Here is a 16,755-nt window from a genome sequence, read left to right on the forward strand (position 1 = left end):
GACTCATTAGAAAAACAGACAAAAAATAAATAAATAAAATGCTGTCTAGCAGTGTCACATTCAGCAATAAGCGAATGATTATGAGTCATTTATTTTGTCTTTTGTTGCATATTCGTAAAGCAAAGCTTTCGAATATCTGGCAGAGGAACAGGCAGTGAAGCCAGCACGCTCCTCGGCTTTCCCCAGGACGAGTACCGTATCGTATGCATCTACGAGTGTGCTGGCGTCCCTCTGGGTGTGTTCACATATTTTCCAGGTTGTTCTCCACAATATAACGAGGCATATTTTGCCTCAAGCTTGTTTTTAGTGCTCATATATGTCCCCCAAACTTATCAGCAGCTACATCACTAAACATACTGTGCATTCCTAGCCGGTGTCGCTCCCGTCACGTCTGGTATGGTCGAGTCGGGTAAAGGAGATGGTGGGGGCGTTGGCCGGGCGAGACACAGGCAGCCATTTGTACTCAAGGTCCTGCGATGGAGGGTCCAAACACCAGTCGTAGTTCTTCAACAGGTACATGCACGCTTCCTGGTGGCAAAACAAGAAAAGTAAAGCGTTTTCTGTCTGTGTTGTAACTTCAGTATCTTTGCTGAACGGACACAAACCAAACTTACTTTCTGCCTGGTGATATTTAGAGAGTTAAAAGCAGTGGGGGTGGCATTGACAATTTCCTAGTTTTATAGCATTGCAAAGACAGAATGTCGAACCAGGAGGCACTTGGCAGAGAGAGAGCCTCCGCCAACGCTGAACAAAAAAAGAGCTCCAACTTGTTAAGCTACAGCCTCCATAACACTTGTTGTTATATGTTTGTTTGCATGTTGAAGTAGGAATGCGACGCAACACCTTTCAGCAGCCAAGTTGAAACAGAACATTAGGTCCTTGGGACTGAAACACTTTGCTAATTTGATCATCTAGCAGTGTACACTTTTCAAGTTTCACCAAAATGTCCCCAATTAACATTACACTCTCATTCCCAGTCTACTTTGTGTAAAGGTTGGACGATGAGGAAAACCCTGAATCTGATTTTATTCCACATACTAAGTGCACGCAGAGCAGCATGGCTGGCCGCTTTCCCACCGAGCGGCCCAATCGCATTCACCAGAAACGGCAAGTTGCCCTTCCTCCCTCCACTTTGTGAATGAAGATTTTCCTGATAGAGGGGGAGGAGCCGGATGAATGAACGAGGATGGAGGAAGGGAGGAAAGAAGAAGATGGAATTGGGGAAGGATGATGATGGTGGGGGTGGGAGACGGGATGAAGAAAAGAGGCGATGATTCACATCTCTGACCTAGATCCCTGTGGTCTACTTTTTACTCTGGTCACACCCTCTTCATGTGTGTGTGTGTGTGTGTGTGTGTGTGTGTGCAAGTGGTCAGTCTGCTGAAAGCCAATCAGACACACGAGATGAGGTTCAACTCGTGACTCATTGGTGCAGAATACATCTTTACAAGGTGATGGATCGGTGCATCCCAGTGTTGGGTCACGCTGCAGAGAACAACATTCACTACGGGGTCGAGAGAACTCAGTGAAGGACGAAATAAAACATTCATCAACATATAGGAGTGTGAAAAGCAACTAGACTGGATTAAAAGGAATTTAGATAATATATATAGTATTTGTTTAATTATATACACACATGATTACTGATGTACATACATATACACTATATATATACACATCTATAAACATACATATGTACATACATCTAATATCTATGGCTATATAGATATTGATATGCAGAATGCATAGAGAGAGAAAGATGATTGCTCATTGTCCATTTGGAGCGAGAGTATGAGAGCAATGTACTGCCTGCCTTATCCCAATCATGCCACTTCTTTAAACAAAAACAAAAAAAAGCAAGAAGCCGCTGGATATCTAGAATCAGTAATCTAGTTTTAAATAATGAGATCTGATTGTCTTGCGGAACAATGCGGGGAGCTGAATGAGGAGAGGGAAGATCAATAAACCGCTTTGAGCATTTCACCTGCGCTCCATTCACCCAGACCCAACATTCACAATGACTCATGAGCGTGTGCGTGCGTGTATAGACTCGGTTTTAGTGACTGTAATCTACCAGCGTAGGTTAAATAGGGAGGTTAAAAGTGTATTAAGTGTATTAGATTGACTCAACGGATGTGAACTGCTGAGATACGCCTCTCATTCGCTGAACAGTGGAATCTGCTTCCTCCCACAAACACCCACTACAACTAGCATAAGTGCATAACAGCTGGCCGCTAACACATTTAAAACCCTTTTAAGGGTATCTAGTTTCAAAAGGGGGCCCCTGGAAACACTGAAAAGCCAACCATTCAGATTATTTTCGACCAAATCACGAAGCTAGCTTAAATATTTAGTTAGCTACAGCTGATAAAAAACGCAAGCAACACTCGACATTTCAGTCGGACAAATCACCAAGAAGCTTGTTTTTCCCTCTACCACTGTGTGAAATCATGAACCAATAATTACAAAACAATGTGATGGTACATGCTCCCATTATCAATGTATCAACACTATGCAGGTACACAGTATACGCGTACAACAGTTACTGACTTCATTGATTGTAACAAGACCATGCAATATTCAAGCCTTTTATCAGACATGTTTAACTACACAAGGTTTCAGTCTATGAAAATAAGAGGGAATCCTTCCATTTAGTTTTGCACATTTCCAATTAAAACCGTGGGAATCCAGCAGCTCCCTGTGGTTGTTTTCAGGTTGGCGTCACCCTCCACGGTTCACAACACATACATAGATAGACAGCTGTTTCCAGAGGGAACGTCCACACGGGAAACAAATCTCTGCCCTTCCTGTTGTCATACCTGTAGCACACCTGCCTTGTTCTTGTTCCTTTGTGTGTGTGTGTGTGTGTGTGTATGCGTGCGTGTGTGCGTGCGTGTGTGCGTGCGTGTGCGTGTGCGTGTGTGTGTGTCCTGAGTATAGGCAATGGTGGCTATGGTGAGAGCTGCCGTGGGGACTGGCAGGTGGTTTAACAGGACAGTCTGTGCCTGGGCTCTCCTTCTGCTATCACTAATAATAAACACACACACACACACACACACACACACACACACACACACACACACACACACACACACACACGCACACACACACACACACACTCCCATGAGGAGTGCTCATGGCTCACATGTCTCTTAGTTCTTTGTTTCAGTGCCATATTATGTCACTCTACAAATAACTAATAAGTTCTCCTGGAAGCTTTGCAAATTTCACTTCCATCTTGGTTGCAAATTCCCATTTGTCTCCCTTTAGAGAACACATTTACTCATAAAATACATACATAAGGTGAATATTATCTTCCATATCAATATTTGTAGTTTTCAGGTGCACAGCTACAGTAAGCAGTCTCACTTTCAGCTCTCCTATTGGCAGTTCAGGACAGAAAACAGCAAATTTGCATCATGTTAGAATTTCTGTGAAATATTTGCACCTATGTATGTATATCTGTCTATACATTGTGGTTGAGTCAGTCTTTTAAATGGCTTTTTTCTCAGCTCAAGGAAAGTTTTAGAAATAAAAAGTGGCACTTTGAGGCCGTGTGCGTGCATGTGTGTATGTGTGTGTGTGTGTGTGTGTGTAGATGGAAGCATTAGGAGCAAACAAAATGGAGTCACCTTCAGGAAGACATCGTTAAGTTTCGGTCCAATGCAGCTTCTGGGCCCATTGCCGAAGGAACACAGGAAGTGCTCCTGGCCTGCATTCCTGCACATACAGAAACATACTTACATGTTAACACAGAGGGCCGAGCAAAACTGTTTCATTCCAGTCGATATTGATCATTTAATTAATATTGCAATTATAATTTTTAATTACCTATTTTGAATAATTACAATGAGAAAAAACTGCTTGAATCTCAGCACTTTATTACCGAGTTAACCACTTTACTTTACTCCAACGGGTGGAAGCGGCTATAGTGGTAAAATAAATCATCGCCCAGGTCTAGTTACACACAAATCCCAAGATGCGTGCAAAGAAATCAGAGCTGCAGAAACCAATATTTTTTACACGCTTCAATAATTGTAGGAAAATAAAACTTTTTTAAAATGATATCAGGGTGCCTGAGCCTCTATCCATTCATAGTCTCTGAGCAGAATAATGACCACTTCATGCCTCTGTTACTTGCATATAAAAATCTGTTATAGAATGCGGGATGATCATCAGATGTGACATCAGATGATGATCTGATGATACGACCTGAATGGTGGCCAGAGGTCAGCGATGATATCAGGAAACCCTGTTCATTTAGAAATACACACCGCCTGGGTCTATGTGTCTGTTCACTTCTTTATGGATTTACTTGCATTTTACACAGATTTCTGGAGACCTCTATCGTTGCCATCAATACATTTAGCCATGCAAGCGTCATTGCTAGGCAGTGTCGTTTTTCCACCACTTTCCAGATTGAATTCTCTCAATAACTGTTACGTGGATTGAATCAATAGAAAATCTCGTTGACTAAAGACAGAATTACGGCACTGAGAGGTGGGCCGAAGTGGGACTGAATCAGATGAATCAGGGACTGAATCAGATGTTGTCGGTCTGACTCTCTTTGCCATACCTGCTGTAACGTTTCAATTTCTCCTCTAAAAAATGGACTCAAAAGTCGAGATGCTGGTTGTTTCCAGCCGTCAGGTTTGTCAACAGCCTGCTAATGCAGGCCATCTCTTCCCTCTCACCACTAATGCATCCTGTCTTCCTGAAACCTGAGCTCTGATTAAAGGCAAACAGGAAGCATTAGTGGTGTATAGTCTGGGTCCAGTGTGTGTGAGAGGCTTTGTGTGTGTGTGTAAGAGAGTTAGAGACAGAGAGAGAAGGGAGAATATTAGTGTTCTCTGCAGCATCTGTCTAATGGTCTAATGTACTTCGAGGCCCGAGAAGTGTCGTGTACAATGCAGTCCTGAAACACCGAGACACAGGAAGTCTTCGAATATGCTCAATAGATGGGAAGTAAATCAGAGTTGTCCAGTATAATCATGTTTTCCTACATTAAAGTGTAGAAAAACAGCATGACTTTGCTCTGAAGCCGAGATGGCATTAATAATAATACATTTCATTAAACAAACTTTTCTTTCAAAAGAACTGTGCCACAGAGCCAATATAGAGTAAAACAAATAAAAACATTAAATTAACATTACATTCATCCAGCTAAGTATTAGCTGTATAGAAGGGATTCTGAAAGGTGAAAAATTGTTATGAAAGAGTTAAACAATCTCAATATATTTCAGTGGTATATTTCCTCTTGTCTTCATACCTACGACTATATGTGACCATTAATACACAGACTTATACAGACAGGGACTTATATTTATTTCTCAGCATTCATTCACCGATTGATTTCTTGAAATTGTGAAAACTCTCAACCAGCAATCCAAACTAATACTGAAGTGTTGCTGATGATTTCCACTTAAAATAAAACTGATGTATGCAGGAAACCCCCTGTTCTCAGACTCATCTAAAACTAGCCACACAGCCCGCTGTAGCTCAGATTTCTATCTGCGTTTGGTTGCGTTTCCGATCCATTCATCTAGCGGCCGGAGCTTGTGTGGGCGTCTGGCTGATCGGATGTTAACTCACCAGCTTTAACGTTTGCTTCCAACTGGAAAAGCACACAAACACACAAGCTGAAGACACTGGGACACACAGCGGACAATATACGCAATTATATGCACACAAACACACACAGAAACAGATGATGTGCTTAAAGTGTAGTTATTGTAGGTGGGCAGGACTGCAGTCATTAAATTACACGGCCAGGTGGCGAGGAAAGGAGCCAGGCAACTATCAAGGCAGACAGGAAAACAGTCAACAGTCTCCAGGAAGACTGACAGATGGAGGAGCAGAGAAAAGGACAGGTAGGAGGATAAATAGAGGGATAGCAGCGTAAATACAGTAAACACACACACAGAGACAAAAATACAGATACATCCTGAGGGAAATTCACTAGTTTGAGCAGCAATTAACACACACACACACACACACACACACACACACACACACACACACACACACACACACACACACACACACACACTCTGGTCATAAATACAGTGAATTTGGAATTTGGAGCACTAGTGAGAATTTTTGGCAGCAAGAAATAAACTCAAAATAAACGGCAGAACTCAGGCAGCTCATTGTAATGAAGAGAGAGAAAGAGAGAGAGAGAGATCGACATCGACAGCACACCAAAGATGGATGCGCTACAGATCTGGTTTGGCTCCACAGACAAGTGTTGTCGACGAGAATAATTATTTGTTTCGGTTTTAGTCTTTACGGGATATCATCATCAAGTATTTTATGGACAAAATTGCAGGCACATACATTTCACGATGATCTGTTTTGTTGGTACATTTTTTATTTATGTTTTCTTGATTTTACATCATATTGTCTCAAGGAAAATCTCCTCTGACTCATTCCTCAACCCCATCTCATCCCGCACACACACACACACACACACACACACACACACACACACACACACACACACACACACACACACACACACACACACACACACACACACACACAGGGAATCCCCATTGGTAAAAATCGGTACGAGGTGGACAGTTACCATGGCAGCAGTTACCAGTCTATTCATTCATGAAGCGTTCTGTTGCTTTTACGCCGTTCAGTCAATTTTAAACGGCACCCGTTACTCAGTTAACATTGTGTTAATAAGCAGGTCATCACGTTTTTCGAGGAATCGTTACAATAATCTAGTTTTAACTTGTTTTGTCCTTTTGGCATTGGAGGAAAAGTCGCATGCAATAGCGTTTCTTTTTAGTGAATTAATGGCGTGACCATAAAGATGACTTTGAATGAGGTCAAATAAAAATCAGTGGACGTTTCTGTTGTAGGAAACATAAAACTATAATAAAATTGTAAACTGGGATGCACGGCTAAATCCTCACAACCACAGAAAATATACTGAGCCATTGGGAATTTGTCTATAAACAAATCCTTCGTCATTTTTTAAAGATCATGCTCGCAGAGGCAAACATTGCTTTAACCGATTCCTGTTAGACAAGTGTGTGTGTGTGTGTATTTTATTTTTCTTCATTGGGTTAAGCTGTCAGTTCCGCTAAAAGGGACTTCATAATGGCGGTTCTATTTAACGGATGGAGGGAAGCCCCACACACAAAGACATTTCCTCTGGGAGGAATCACCCTCTTTTTGTTCCGAGAGACGCACAGAGATGGGAAAAAAAACGGATAGGATGTTCTCTGACTCATTTTCTGTATCCCATCCCATTCCACAGGGCATCATCTCCCACCCTGCACACACACACACACACACACACACACACACACACACACACACACACACACACACACACACACACACACAGGGAATCCCTATTGGTAAAGACAGTGTCAGATGACTAGTTTCCATGGCAGCAGCCCCCTACATACATACATTCATAGATTCCCCCCACACCTCTCTGCTCTGTCGCCTGAATGAACAGCCATGAATGAGAATAAACAGGTGAATGGAGGAAGTGGATGAATGAAAAACGATTGACAGAGAGAGTGAATTGGTGAAGGAGGAAGATTAAGTTACATACATGTCTTTTATTTCTTCTCTCTCATATTAATAGCTTTTTGTGTCAGATCTGATATGTTGGCCATAAACCATACCGCTGCTTTAACTCTTCATTTCAAACGGTCCGCACTATATTATCCAGCTAATGTCATCTTCAGTTAGTTCATGTAACGATGCAACAGTGACACAACGCAGCGAGGGACTAGTCATCACTAAATATTATATGTGTGTGAGGTAACCGGTTCTAACTTAGCGATGCGTACATCTGCACCTAATAAACACTTATGTTATAACTGGAGACGTTTCTACTTAAGAAGAGCTCCTGGTGCTGTTGCTATGGTTACCTGGAGTTTAATATATACCTGTGACACCTGCCTATTTTCTGTGGCTATGATACCATTTCAGAGGGTAACATGGCTGCCTCGTGTCATGTTTTGTGATTCCCTTCATTGTTTCAGCACCACTAACTTCTACAGAAATCATGCATTTGACAGAAATCTGTCCACTATTGTTTCATCCACCCATCAATATGAATGGATCCATCATCCAGTCACACTTCGGTTCAGTTTAATTCATTTTTCATTCAATTTTTTTTACAAAAAAGGCTTTTCCTGACGCATTTCCTCGACCCTTAATACGTCAAAGTACTAAGAGCATCCTCCTTCTTACTCCGTCTAATGGTCAGTGTGTGTGTGTGTGTGTGTGTGTGTGTGTGTGTGTGTGTGTGTGTGTGTGTGTGTGTGTGTGTGTGTGTGTGTGTGTGTGTCAGCATGCAATACCCCAGTTAACTACACTGTGAATGCCAGGCAGCATGTGTCAACACCAGACTTTTATTTTTTCGCACCTTTCAGGATAAGCCCCTCATATTATAGACACAGAAATGTCATGGGTTCAGTTCCCAAATAGTAAATGAGAAAAAGATCCTGCATCTTGAAATAAATAAAAAAAATCCCAGTTCTCAAAAGTCATTATTTCCTTGAAAAGGATATTATCCATTTAATGAATGTCTTTCATGCTGCTCCCTTTTTTTTGTGTGTGGGATAAAGCCTCTGCATGAATATATGAACAAAAAACACACATTCAAACCCACAAAATGCAACACATAATTAATCCTCGAGTCCAATTTGATGTTTGTGCCAGATGTAATTAAATTCCCTCCAGGTCTCCCTGAAGATATTGCTTTCATGAGAATGGGACTGACGTAAGGTCACCGTAAACTTGACCTTTATGCACCAACATCTAAACAGTTTACCCTCAAGTCCAAGTGGACATTTGTGCCAAAGGAGGCATCACCTAGGACCCTTGTAGTAGGATGTAGTGACATCTAGCAGTGAGGTGGCAGATTGCAACATCATGAACACCCCTCCGCTGTCCCACAAGACCTTCCAATCTAAGCGTGGAGGAGAACCTACACCATCAAGGTGCATTTTGCGGCACAAAGTTCAAGCATTGGTGCATTCAGGGCTCCTGGAGAAACATGGCTGTACAACACGTGCAACATGGCGGACTCCGTAGAAGATAGAGATAGATATATTATGTAGATATGAAGGGTTCATGCTAACGAAAACACAACAATTCCTATATTTGAGGTGATTATACACGAATGAAAACACAATACAATTATATGGATAGATTTCTGCCAATAGATCATACTAAATCCTAAACATTGCTTCTTTAAGTTTATTTCCGCAACGAGGAAACAAATCTAAGATCCTCACCTTCCGCTCCATCTCTCTGGCAGGAAGCTGTCCGGCTGCTGGAACACCTCTGGGTCGCGGTGGACAGAATGGCTGATATAGATCACAGCGTAATCCTTTGGGACGTGAAACCCAGCGAGCGTGGAGTCCTGCACATACGCAGTGGGAGAAAAATCACATTATCATATTGTATTATAATTAAAAGGCAATGCACTGAGCGAATCCTGCTTCACGTCTACGACGCCCGTTTGTTTTACAAACTGTGCATCAGGAGCGTTCATGATTCTGAAGCAGATTTGTAAGCGGCGACATACAAGCAGAACTAAATGTGAGCAATGACGCAACTTTAAGAACACGCTATTAATACCCCTTTGAGCCAAAATGAATGGGAGCGCTGATGTTTGGCTCCGATTGTGAATTGCAGTTCCATTGTAAACAAAATGTCCTGAGCTCTGTTGAAAGGAGCCACCTTGGGGCAAAAAGACCACTTACCCAAATGTTGGCCATTTAATTCACCTATTCACTCCATCCATTAGTCGCTGCACTAATGGCCTACCACAGTACAGGATCATCGCTTCCGTTTCCTCTGCTCTCTTTCTCATTTTTCTTTCGCTGCTGGAGTGGAAAATATTTTTACAATTCTCCTTCTTTGTCCCAGTTCACACTGAGAGATGCCTCTGCCATTGCGGTCCGTTTCTCGCTCGCATTCACACACGCACTAACCCTGGAAACGATTGCATATCTTAGTTCCACCTGGATGGAGCTTCTACTTTTTCCAGCGTATTGTGAATACTAATAATCTCTCTCTTTCTTACACACCTAGCTGCGCGCATAAACATCTCATCATCTCTTTTCACTCAGGACCCGGCACTTCTCTCCTGATTTTCTTTGGGGGAAATGTGTTTGAAGTTGGAAAAATATTGGCCAGGCTCAGATTGAATGATAATGTGCCATACATTTCTACATTGAATTAAACAAATGTCAACTTAAAAATTATAATATATAAGATACTTCAGAGTAAAACAAAAATCTTCTTGATGTAGTTCCAGTCAAAATGCCATATTAGCACTTTTACAGTGGCAATTTGTTAATAATTAACTTCAAGTAACCATCAAAAGAGCTACTTTTGTACTACGGTTTAAAAACGTTTTAACACAAATAATCTAGTAAATTTGAGTCAACATAGATAATCTAGTTTTTGTTCTCTCCCCAATACCAACTAATTCATCCTGCATAAAGAAAAAACACATTTTTCTTTCTGCCTTCTTCTCTTAAATTCTCCAAAACGCCCACGCATCATGACCCCGCATCCCACCGAGGCCGTTGGGAATCAAAGAGTACCGATGCGTTTCCCAGAAGTGACAAATGACTTTCCACTCGGCCTCACAGTGCCACCAGCACACATCAATCCCACTGCCAAACCCCTAACACCCCTCCAACTCTCACGCTCACTTCCTTCCGGGAGAGTGGAGCCAATCAATAGCGGAGATGGATCAATGCCTCTGATTGAGCTGTTGCATAAGGCAGTGTGATGAGGTCATAATGATAAACACGGCCGATGCGGAAAGGAGGTGGAGGCAGCCCTCGGAGTAAGCAGTCGGCCAATCAAAAAAACGGGACATCTCAGCACTGTCAGGCAATATAATCCCAAATTTACTCAGATCAAACCTGACAGCACTCGTTTTTAATGAATGAAAATGTATATTGTAATATACGGTATGGCCAACGGGATTTAAAATGTCCATGTGTCTCACAGTGCTGGTTATAAACGAGAATATAATGAACCTTCATAGATAATAAGTCGCCAGTTTACAAAGCAAGTGGAAATAATGGCTGCATGTTAGAAGAAACAAGTGGTGTACAAAATAATAGAAACACCAAATAAAACAGCAGTAAATACCAGTTCAATGAAATCCAGCTGCACGCGTCTGTCTTTGTTCTGACGACGTTTCACGTATATCATGTTGCCATTAAAGCACATATGCTGCTCAAACACTGATATTCAGACCTCAATGCAAGCAGGGACTCGCATGCGTTGTTGATTTTTCATTTATTTTAGTTTCTGTCTCACCTTTAAAAAAGAAAGAGGAAAAGTCTCAAAAGTAAAGAGAAAATTACGAATACAAGATTGAGCAAACTGGTTTTTAGTGCAGGGCGACTGTAATATATATGTGTGTGTAATATAATATACTGAAGGTGTGTGTGCTTCTAGTCCAGCCCTGTATCTCTCTGTACTGCACAGTGAACACAAGAGAGAGGACAGTGACAGCAGAGGAGACGTCCAACTACAGGAATATGTCGCCATCTAGAGGAAAGGAGTGCAACAAAGAAAACAGAAGCCTAGACTACTGGAAAATAAATCTATATATAAAGGTACAACAAGGACTTTCATATATTCTTCAGAGTGTACAACAACCGGGTTTAATCAGGAGGGAATTGAGTTGCCTTGCAATGGTAAAACATTAAAACTCTCAATTTTAACAGCAGCCTTGTTAAAAACATCAAAATGAAAAGGTTTTGCATAAATCAGCTTCACAAAAGATAGATTTTCTTCATATTTCTCACTGTAATTTCTACTACTGAAAAAACTAACATACCATATTCAATGGGTTATACTTTCAGATGTTCAGCTGAGAATGGGCTGAGATCACAAGTTAACTATTTCGTTATATTGAGAAAATTAACCTCGTTAACGAGATATAAAAAGATAATTAACTCTTTATAAAAAGATATATAAATAAATAAGATACATTTGATCATATTTAAAAGAAGTATCAAACATGTTACCTGCATTCCTTATGAATTAAAAATTAAATACCGGAAGTGTTTCAAATTGGAGATATTGCAATGTAAAAGTCCCACATTTCTACCTATAATCCCATTAACCGTATTACCATAACATTGAACTTTGTTATGCCAAATATGTGAAGCGTAAAATGGTCCCATATCATTTGGATCTGAAAATCAGTCCCCGCAACCAAATCTGTGATTTATAATGACTTTAGAGACGAGAAGGTCCCAAAAGAGACACGGAATCTCTCAAATCCAAAACACCAGAGAAGAAATATTCGACACTCATTCAGTACGGTATGAAATTAATGGGATGCGACCCAGTCCCCTACCTGATCAGCTATTCTGCGTCCACCAATGAAAGGAGGCCAAAGCCTCTGCACCTCCAGCAGTACTGCGCGTAAGTATTCAGGGTCCTCCATCGCTCGCCGGCGGGTCTTCTCATGAACATGGAGAAAGAATTTGGTTTGTAAATCTTATATAAAAGGAAAAAAATTATAGCACATGGTCGTAGTTTTTTCAGAGGCCTCATTTTTGCTCTGAAGGAAAAATAAATATTGATAACCTTCACTTTACATAATATCAATTGATATCACCGTATTTTTTATTATCATATAAAGTATCAATTTAAGAAAGCAAAGATCTGAAGCATAATGATGAATGTCAGAGGTATGTTTTAATTCAAGGACATGCCGTGCTTTTCTTTTAGACGCAAACATTTGCCACCTCTGCACATCCGACTGCCTACGTGATTAATGTGTACTGAAGATGTGTATTATTATTATGTTCTCCCATCAACACACACAGTTTTATCTGTGTGTGTGTACCTGTTGGTTTCCACTGAGTGCCAGTGTGAAGGAGGTGAGCAGCGATGCCAGCGCCTTGGGGATCAGCGCTGAGATGAACAGCAGGAGATGCTGGGAGGCAGAACTGGAGTCGGGCAGCGGCAGAGACCCGAGGGAGCCGACAAAGCTAGAGCCGCAGAGAGGAGAGAGCGGCACTAAGATTAATGTTCCACGTTCAACAAATCATCAGTAATTAATGGCATGGGAGCCATAAACAAACCAGTGCATAATAAACAGCCTCTCCTAACCTGTGATTCATAGCAGAGAGAGACAGCTTTACGCATGAGAATGTCCCTGCAAAGAGCAACAGCCACCCTGATATTCAAAGGGGGTAATGTTGCTGTATTTCAAAATGCATAACAAAGCATATGACCTGATCCATAACATTGGAGAGGAGCAAAAGATGAGTCATTAGGTACGTTTCAATGTACCTGTAATGACGGAGTAAAGGCAGGTTTCACCCAAAGGCCCGGCCGAGAGACCAAGCAGATAAAGATCAAAGTTCATCTCTAGTTGATGCCAAAAAAAAAGAAAGGCAGAAGTTGGGAAACTAGCCAGGAAAACAAAGAATGCAGGCATGGATTAGACAAAATGGTGAAATGGAGTCCAAGGCTCATGCAGCAGGCAGGCAACAGGCCGATTTTGCAGAACTTCCAGAAATGTATTAACTAAAATTGTTGTGCAACAATCTAATAGAAACATAAATACTGGCAAGTCTTCAGCAAACAGAAGCAGGAGGTAGAGGCTCTATTATGTTAAACACTGCTGAGTGTGTCTGTGTGCTAGAGAAAGAAATAAGGACAGACCAACACAGAGAAGGGAAGTAGAGAAGCAGTAGGCGGTTCTTTCAGCCTCCACGAGGAGAAAGACAACTGCAGTCTCACCCCTGTGTGTCATTCTCCAGTTTGTCTTTGATGATGTCCATCAGTCTGTCTCTGGCTTCCAGAGCGGTGGAGAAACCCGACGACCACAGAGGAACTTTCACATTGACCGGCGCAGAGATCAGACCTGCAGGAGTCAGGAAACATACACAGAAGGGCAAAAACACACAAAGTGCCATATTTACTGAGTTAGAAGGGGAAGTGGAAGATTTTGCAAAGTCGTGTTGCAGAACAGCAAAGCTGACTTTGTCTGGAAAAGATTGAACGTTTTTTACAGTGAGTGTGTAACAATACCAGAGCTGCATTTCAATAAATGACCATTTGGAGCAGTGAATATGAACTGATAGTTGAAGGAGAAAAGAGGGGGTGGTTAAGCACTTGTGCTTCTATACATGGCTATGGTTTCTGGGCATTTGTGTGTGTGTGTGTGTGTGTGTGTGTGAGTGTAAACAGCATATTTGTGCTGTCCCCTACCATGCCAGTGTTGGGTGCAGAGCTGCATGATTTCCTGGAAAAGTTCAGGTTGCTCTTCTGCTCGTACGTTCAGAAAAAGGCCCAACACCAACTCTGTCCCCAAGCGCTTGAAGGCAGAATACACACACTGTGGCCGGCCACTACACACACACACACACACACGCACACACACACACACACAGATCACATATCAAATAAATAAAATAGATAAACATCATGAAACTGCATGTGCGTTAATGAGAACAGGGGAAGTTGAAACATCTACAAACACAAACAGGTATATGAGGAAACATGTGTGGTTGCTGTGTGCTGTTTTCCCCCCATTGTGTGAACACACAGTGAAACATGTCCGATCCACTTTAGTTATCACGTCACTGCTGTTATTGCTTAACCATAAGCCTTTTATACTTTAGTTATACAATTACAAATTAGTAATATGGCTTTTCTTTGAGTGAAGTGTTACCTGAGGTCCTTCAGACAGCGCTCACATACACTGTGGAGTGAAGAGGTCGAAGAAACACAGACAGACAAGATGAAGTTACAGTCGTTTAAAAAAAAAAAAAGATATGGCAGTGCATTTTGATACATTCTGTTCATTGTAACGATAACATAAGGCTACATCCACTTGTTATTCTAGCATTTGAAACATTATATTATACACAGTATATAAATTTTAGCGATTTTTCACTCCATAAAAACAGAGCCGAGGTGAGTTCTTGCTCAAAAGCCTTCGACTTGGATGGACACATTGTTGCAGCAATACAGACTTTGCAGCCATAGCTGCCCTGATCTTTATCCATTGCACAAAAATAATGTCTCAATACACAACCAGAGTAAAAATGGCGATGGGCTCCATGGTCCCATTTTAATTTAATAAAACTCAACCCTGTGACTCTCCAGGTCATAAAATAAACAGCATCATAAATATTATACAACTAATCCTTTCCCTACCTGGTGATGTAATCATGAGATGATTTCAAACAACTTCCTGTGAACAGGCTGGTGAGAGATAGACGGAGAAGACACGCCTCCTCACCTAGAACACACAAATACAATACATTTGAGCATATTGCATAGTTTTGGTCTTACAGTATACCTATGTGTGTGAAGACCAAACGTGGTTTTTTTTTAGTCAAGTAAATAATAAGTGCCTGCATCTTGGAAGGAATTATGTTTTGCTTTAGAATGTTTTTTTCTTTTCTTTGCAGTACCTTATGGATGAAATACATATCTGCTTCATTCAGAGCTCTGCTTTGAGCCTCATGTTTCTTCCCTGTGAAAGGGGTTTTTACTATCTTTACTTGGGGGAGTTTTTCCTGATCCGATGTGAGGTCCCGGGACAAGGATGTTATGTGTACAGATTGTAAAGCCCTCCGAGGCAAATTTGTATTTGTGATTTTGGGCGATACAAAATAAACTGAATTGAATGTGGGGGTTCTGGTGTGCGTGTGCGTTTACCATTAGAGGTGACAACGGTGTCGCCATACATGTTGGTCATCAAGTCAGTTGGATCCTTCAGAAACATGTTGGACTTCTCTGAAACACACAACATAAAATGTATTACACACACACACACTCTCTCTCTCTCTCTCTCTCTCTCTCTCTCTCTCTCTCTCTCTCTCTCTCTCTCTCTCTCTCTCCTTTTCATGTAACATCACGAGTCTCTCCCATGACAGTTTCAGACTAATCCCGGGGTGACTTGTGCTCCACATAAGGAGGAATGTTCCTTTAGTTTCCTACGCCCTGAGGCAAAGGAGACAAGGAGACAAGGAGACATGGTCACTGCGCTCTTACTATGAACTACTGATACCATATTATTACCCTGTAATACATAATCAAACCAACAAAGTGTAATTTCTAATAAAATGACCAATGGTTTCCTAAGCAGACAGACTATACAATATATCAGTCCACATTGAAATACTGTTTTTTTATTTTGTCGTTGTGGACCAAAAACGCAACTTTACTGCCCAACTCTACGACCTGTTGCGTCCACACACACACACACACACACACACACACACACACACACACACACACACACACACACACACACACACACACACACACAACACAAACACACACACACACACACAACATACCGCACAGCAGCTCTCTCATCCCCTGCACGGAGCAGACGAAGGCGGTCGGTCTGTTCAGCACGCGGCACTGGAACACTCGGCCCCGGTGCTTCTCGGTCCTCTGCCGGCAGAAACTCACCGGGTCCCGGTAAAAGTCCAGCGACTTGTCCCCGAGCACCGGCACACCGGCACTTCCGGGTAGTTTAGCCATTCAGGTCCAAGGTTGAAGACGCACTTGAGACGCGCACGAGAATGGACCGGTTGGTTCTCAAGTGGATTAATTTGCCCTTAAATTTGCTCAAACGACAGCGACTCTGAACGTTAAGAATCGGTCCAGGTTCTGATGTGATCCCGCTGCCATCGCCTGCTAATCATTTTAATTTACGTGGCTCTACCTGTGCGTCAAATTACTGCAACCTCATTGTCGTCA

General features: G+C 41.8%; 1 protein-coding gene across 1 annotated transcript; it reads right to left on the reverse strand.

Annotated features, from left to right (window-relative positions):
- Window positions 1-366: 366 nt before the first annotated feature.
- On the reverse strand, window positions 367-16,536 carry LOC306751461 (putative cytochrome P450 120; the record flags this gene model as incomplete). The annotated part of the gene is made up of 11 exons (XM_079235030.1): window positions 367-528; window positions 3,633-3,720; window positions 9,276-9,403; window positions 12,377-12,481; window positions 12,872-13,016; window positions 13,774-13,897; window positions 14,245-14,384; window positions 14,708-14,737; window positions 15,196-15,280; window positions 15,703-15,780; window positions 16,347-16,536. The coding sequence occupies 11 exons, from the start codon at window positions 16,534-16,536 to the stop codon at window positions 367-369; spliced, it is 1,275 nt and encodes a 424-aa protein (XP_079091156.1).
- Between the last annotated feature and the right edge of the window lie 219 nt (window positions 16,537-16,755).

Source organism: Taurulus bubalis (genome assembly GCF_910589615.1).
Source record: "Taurulus bubalis genome assembly, chromosome: 19".
Classification (NCBI taxonomy): domain Eukaryota; kingdom Metazoa; phylum Chordata; class Actinopteri; order Perciformes; family Cottidae; genus Taurulus; species Taurulus bubalis.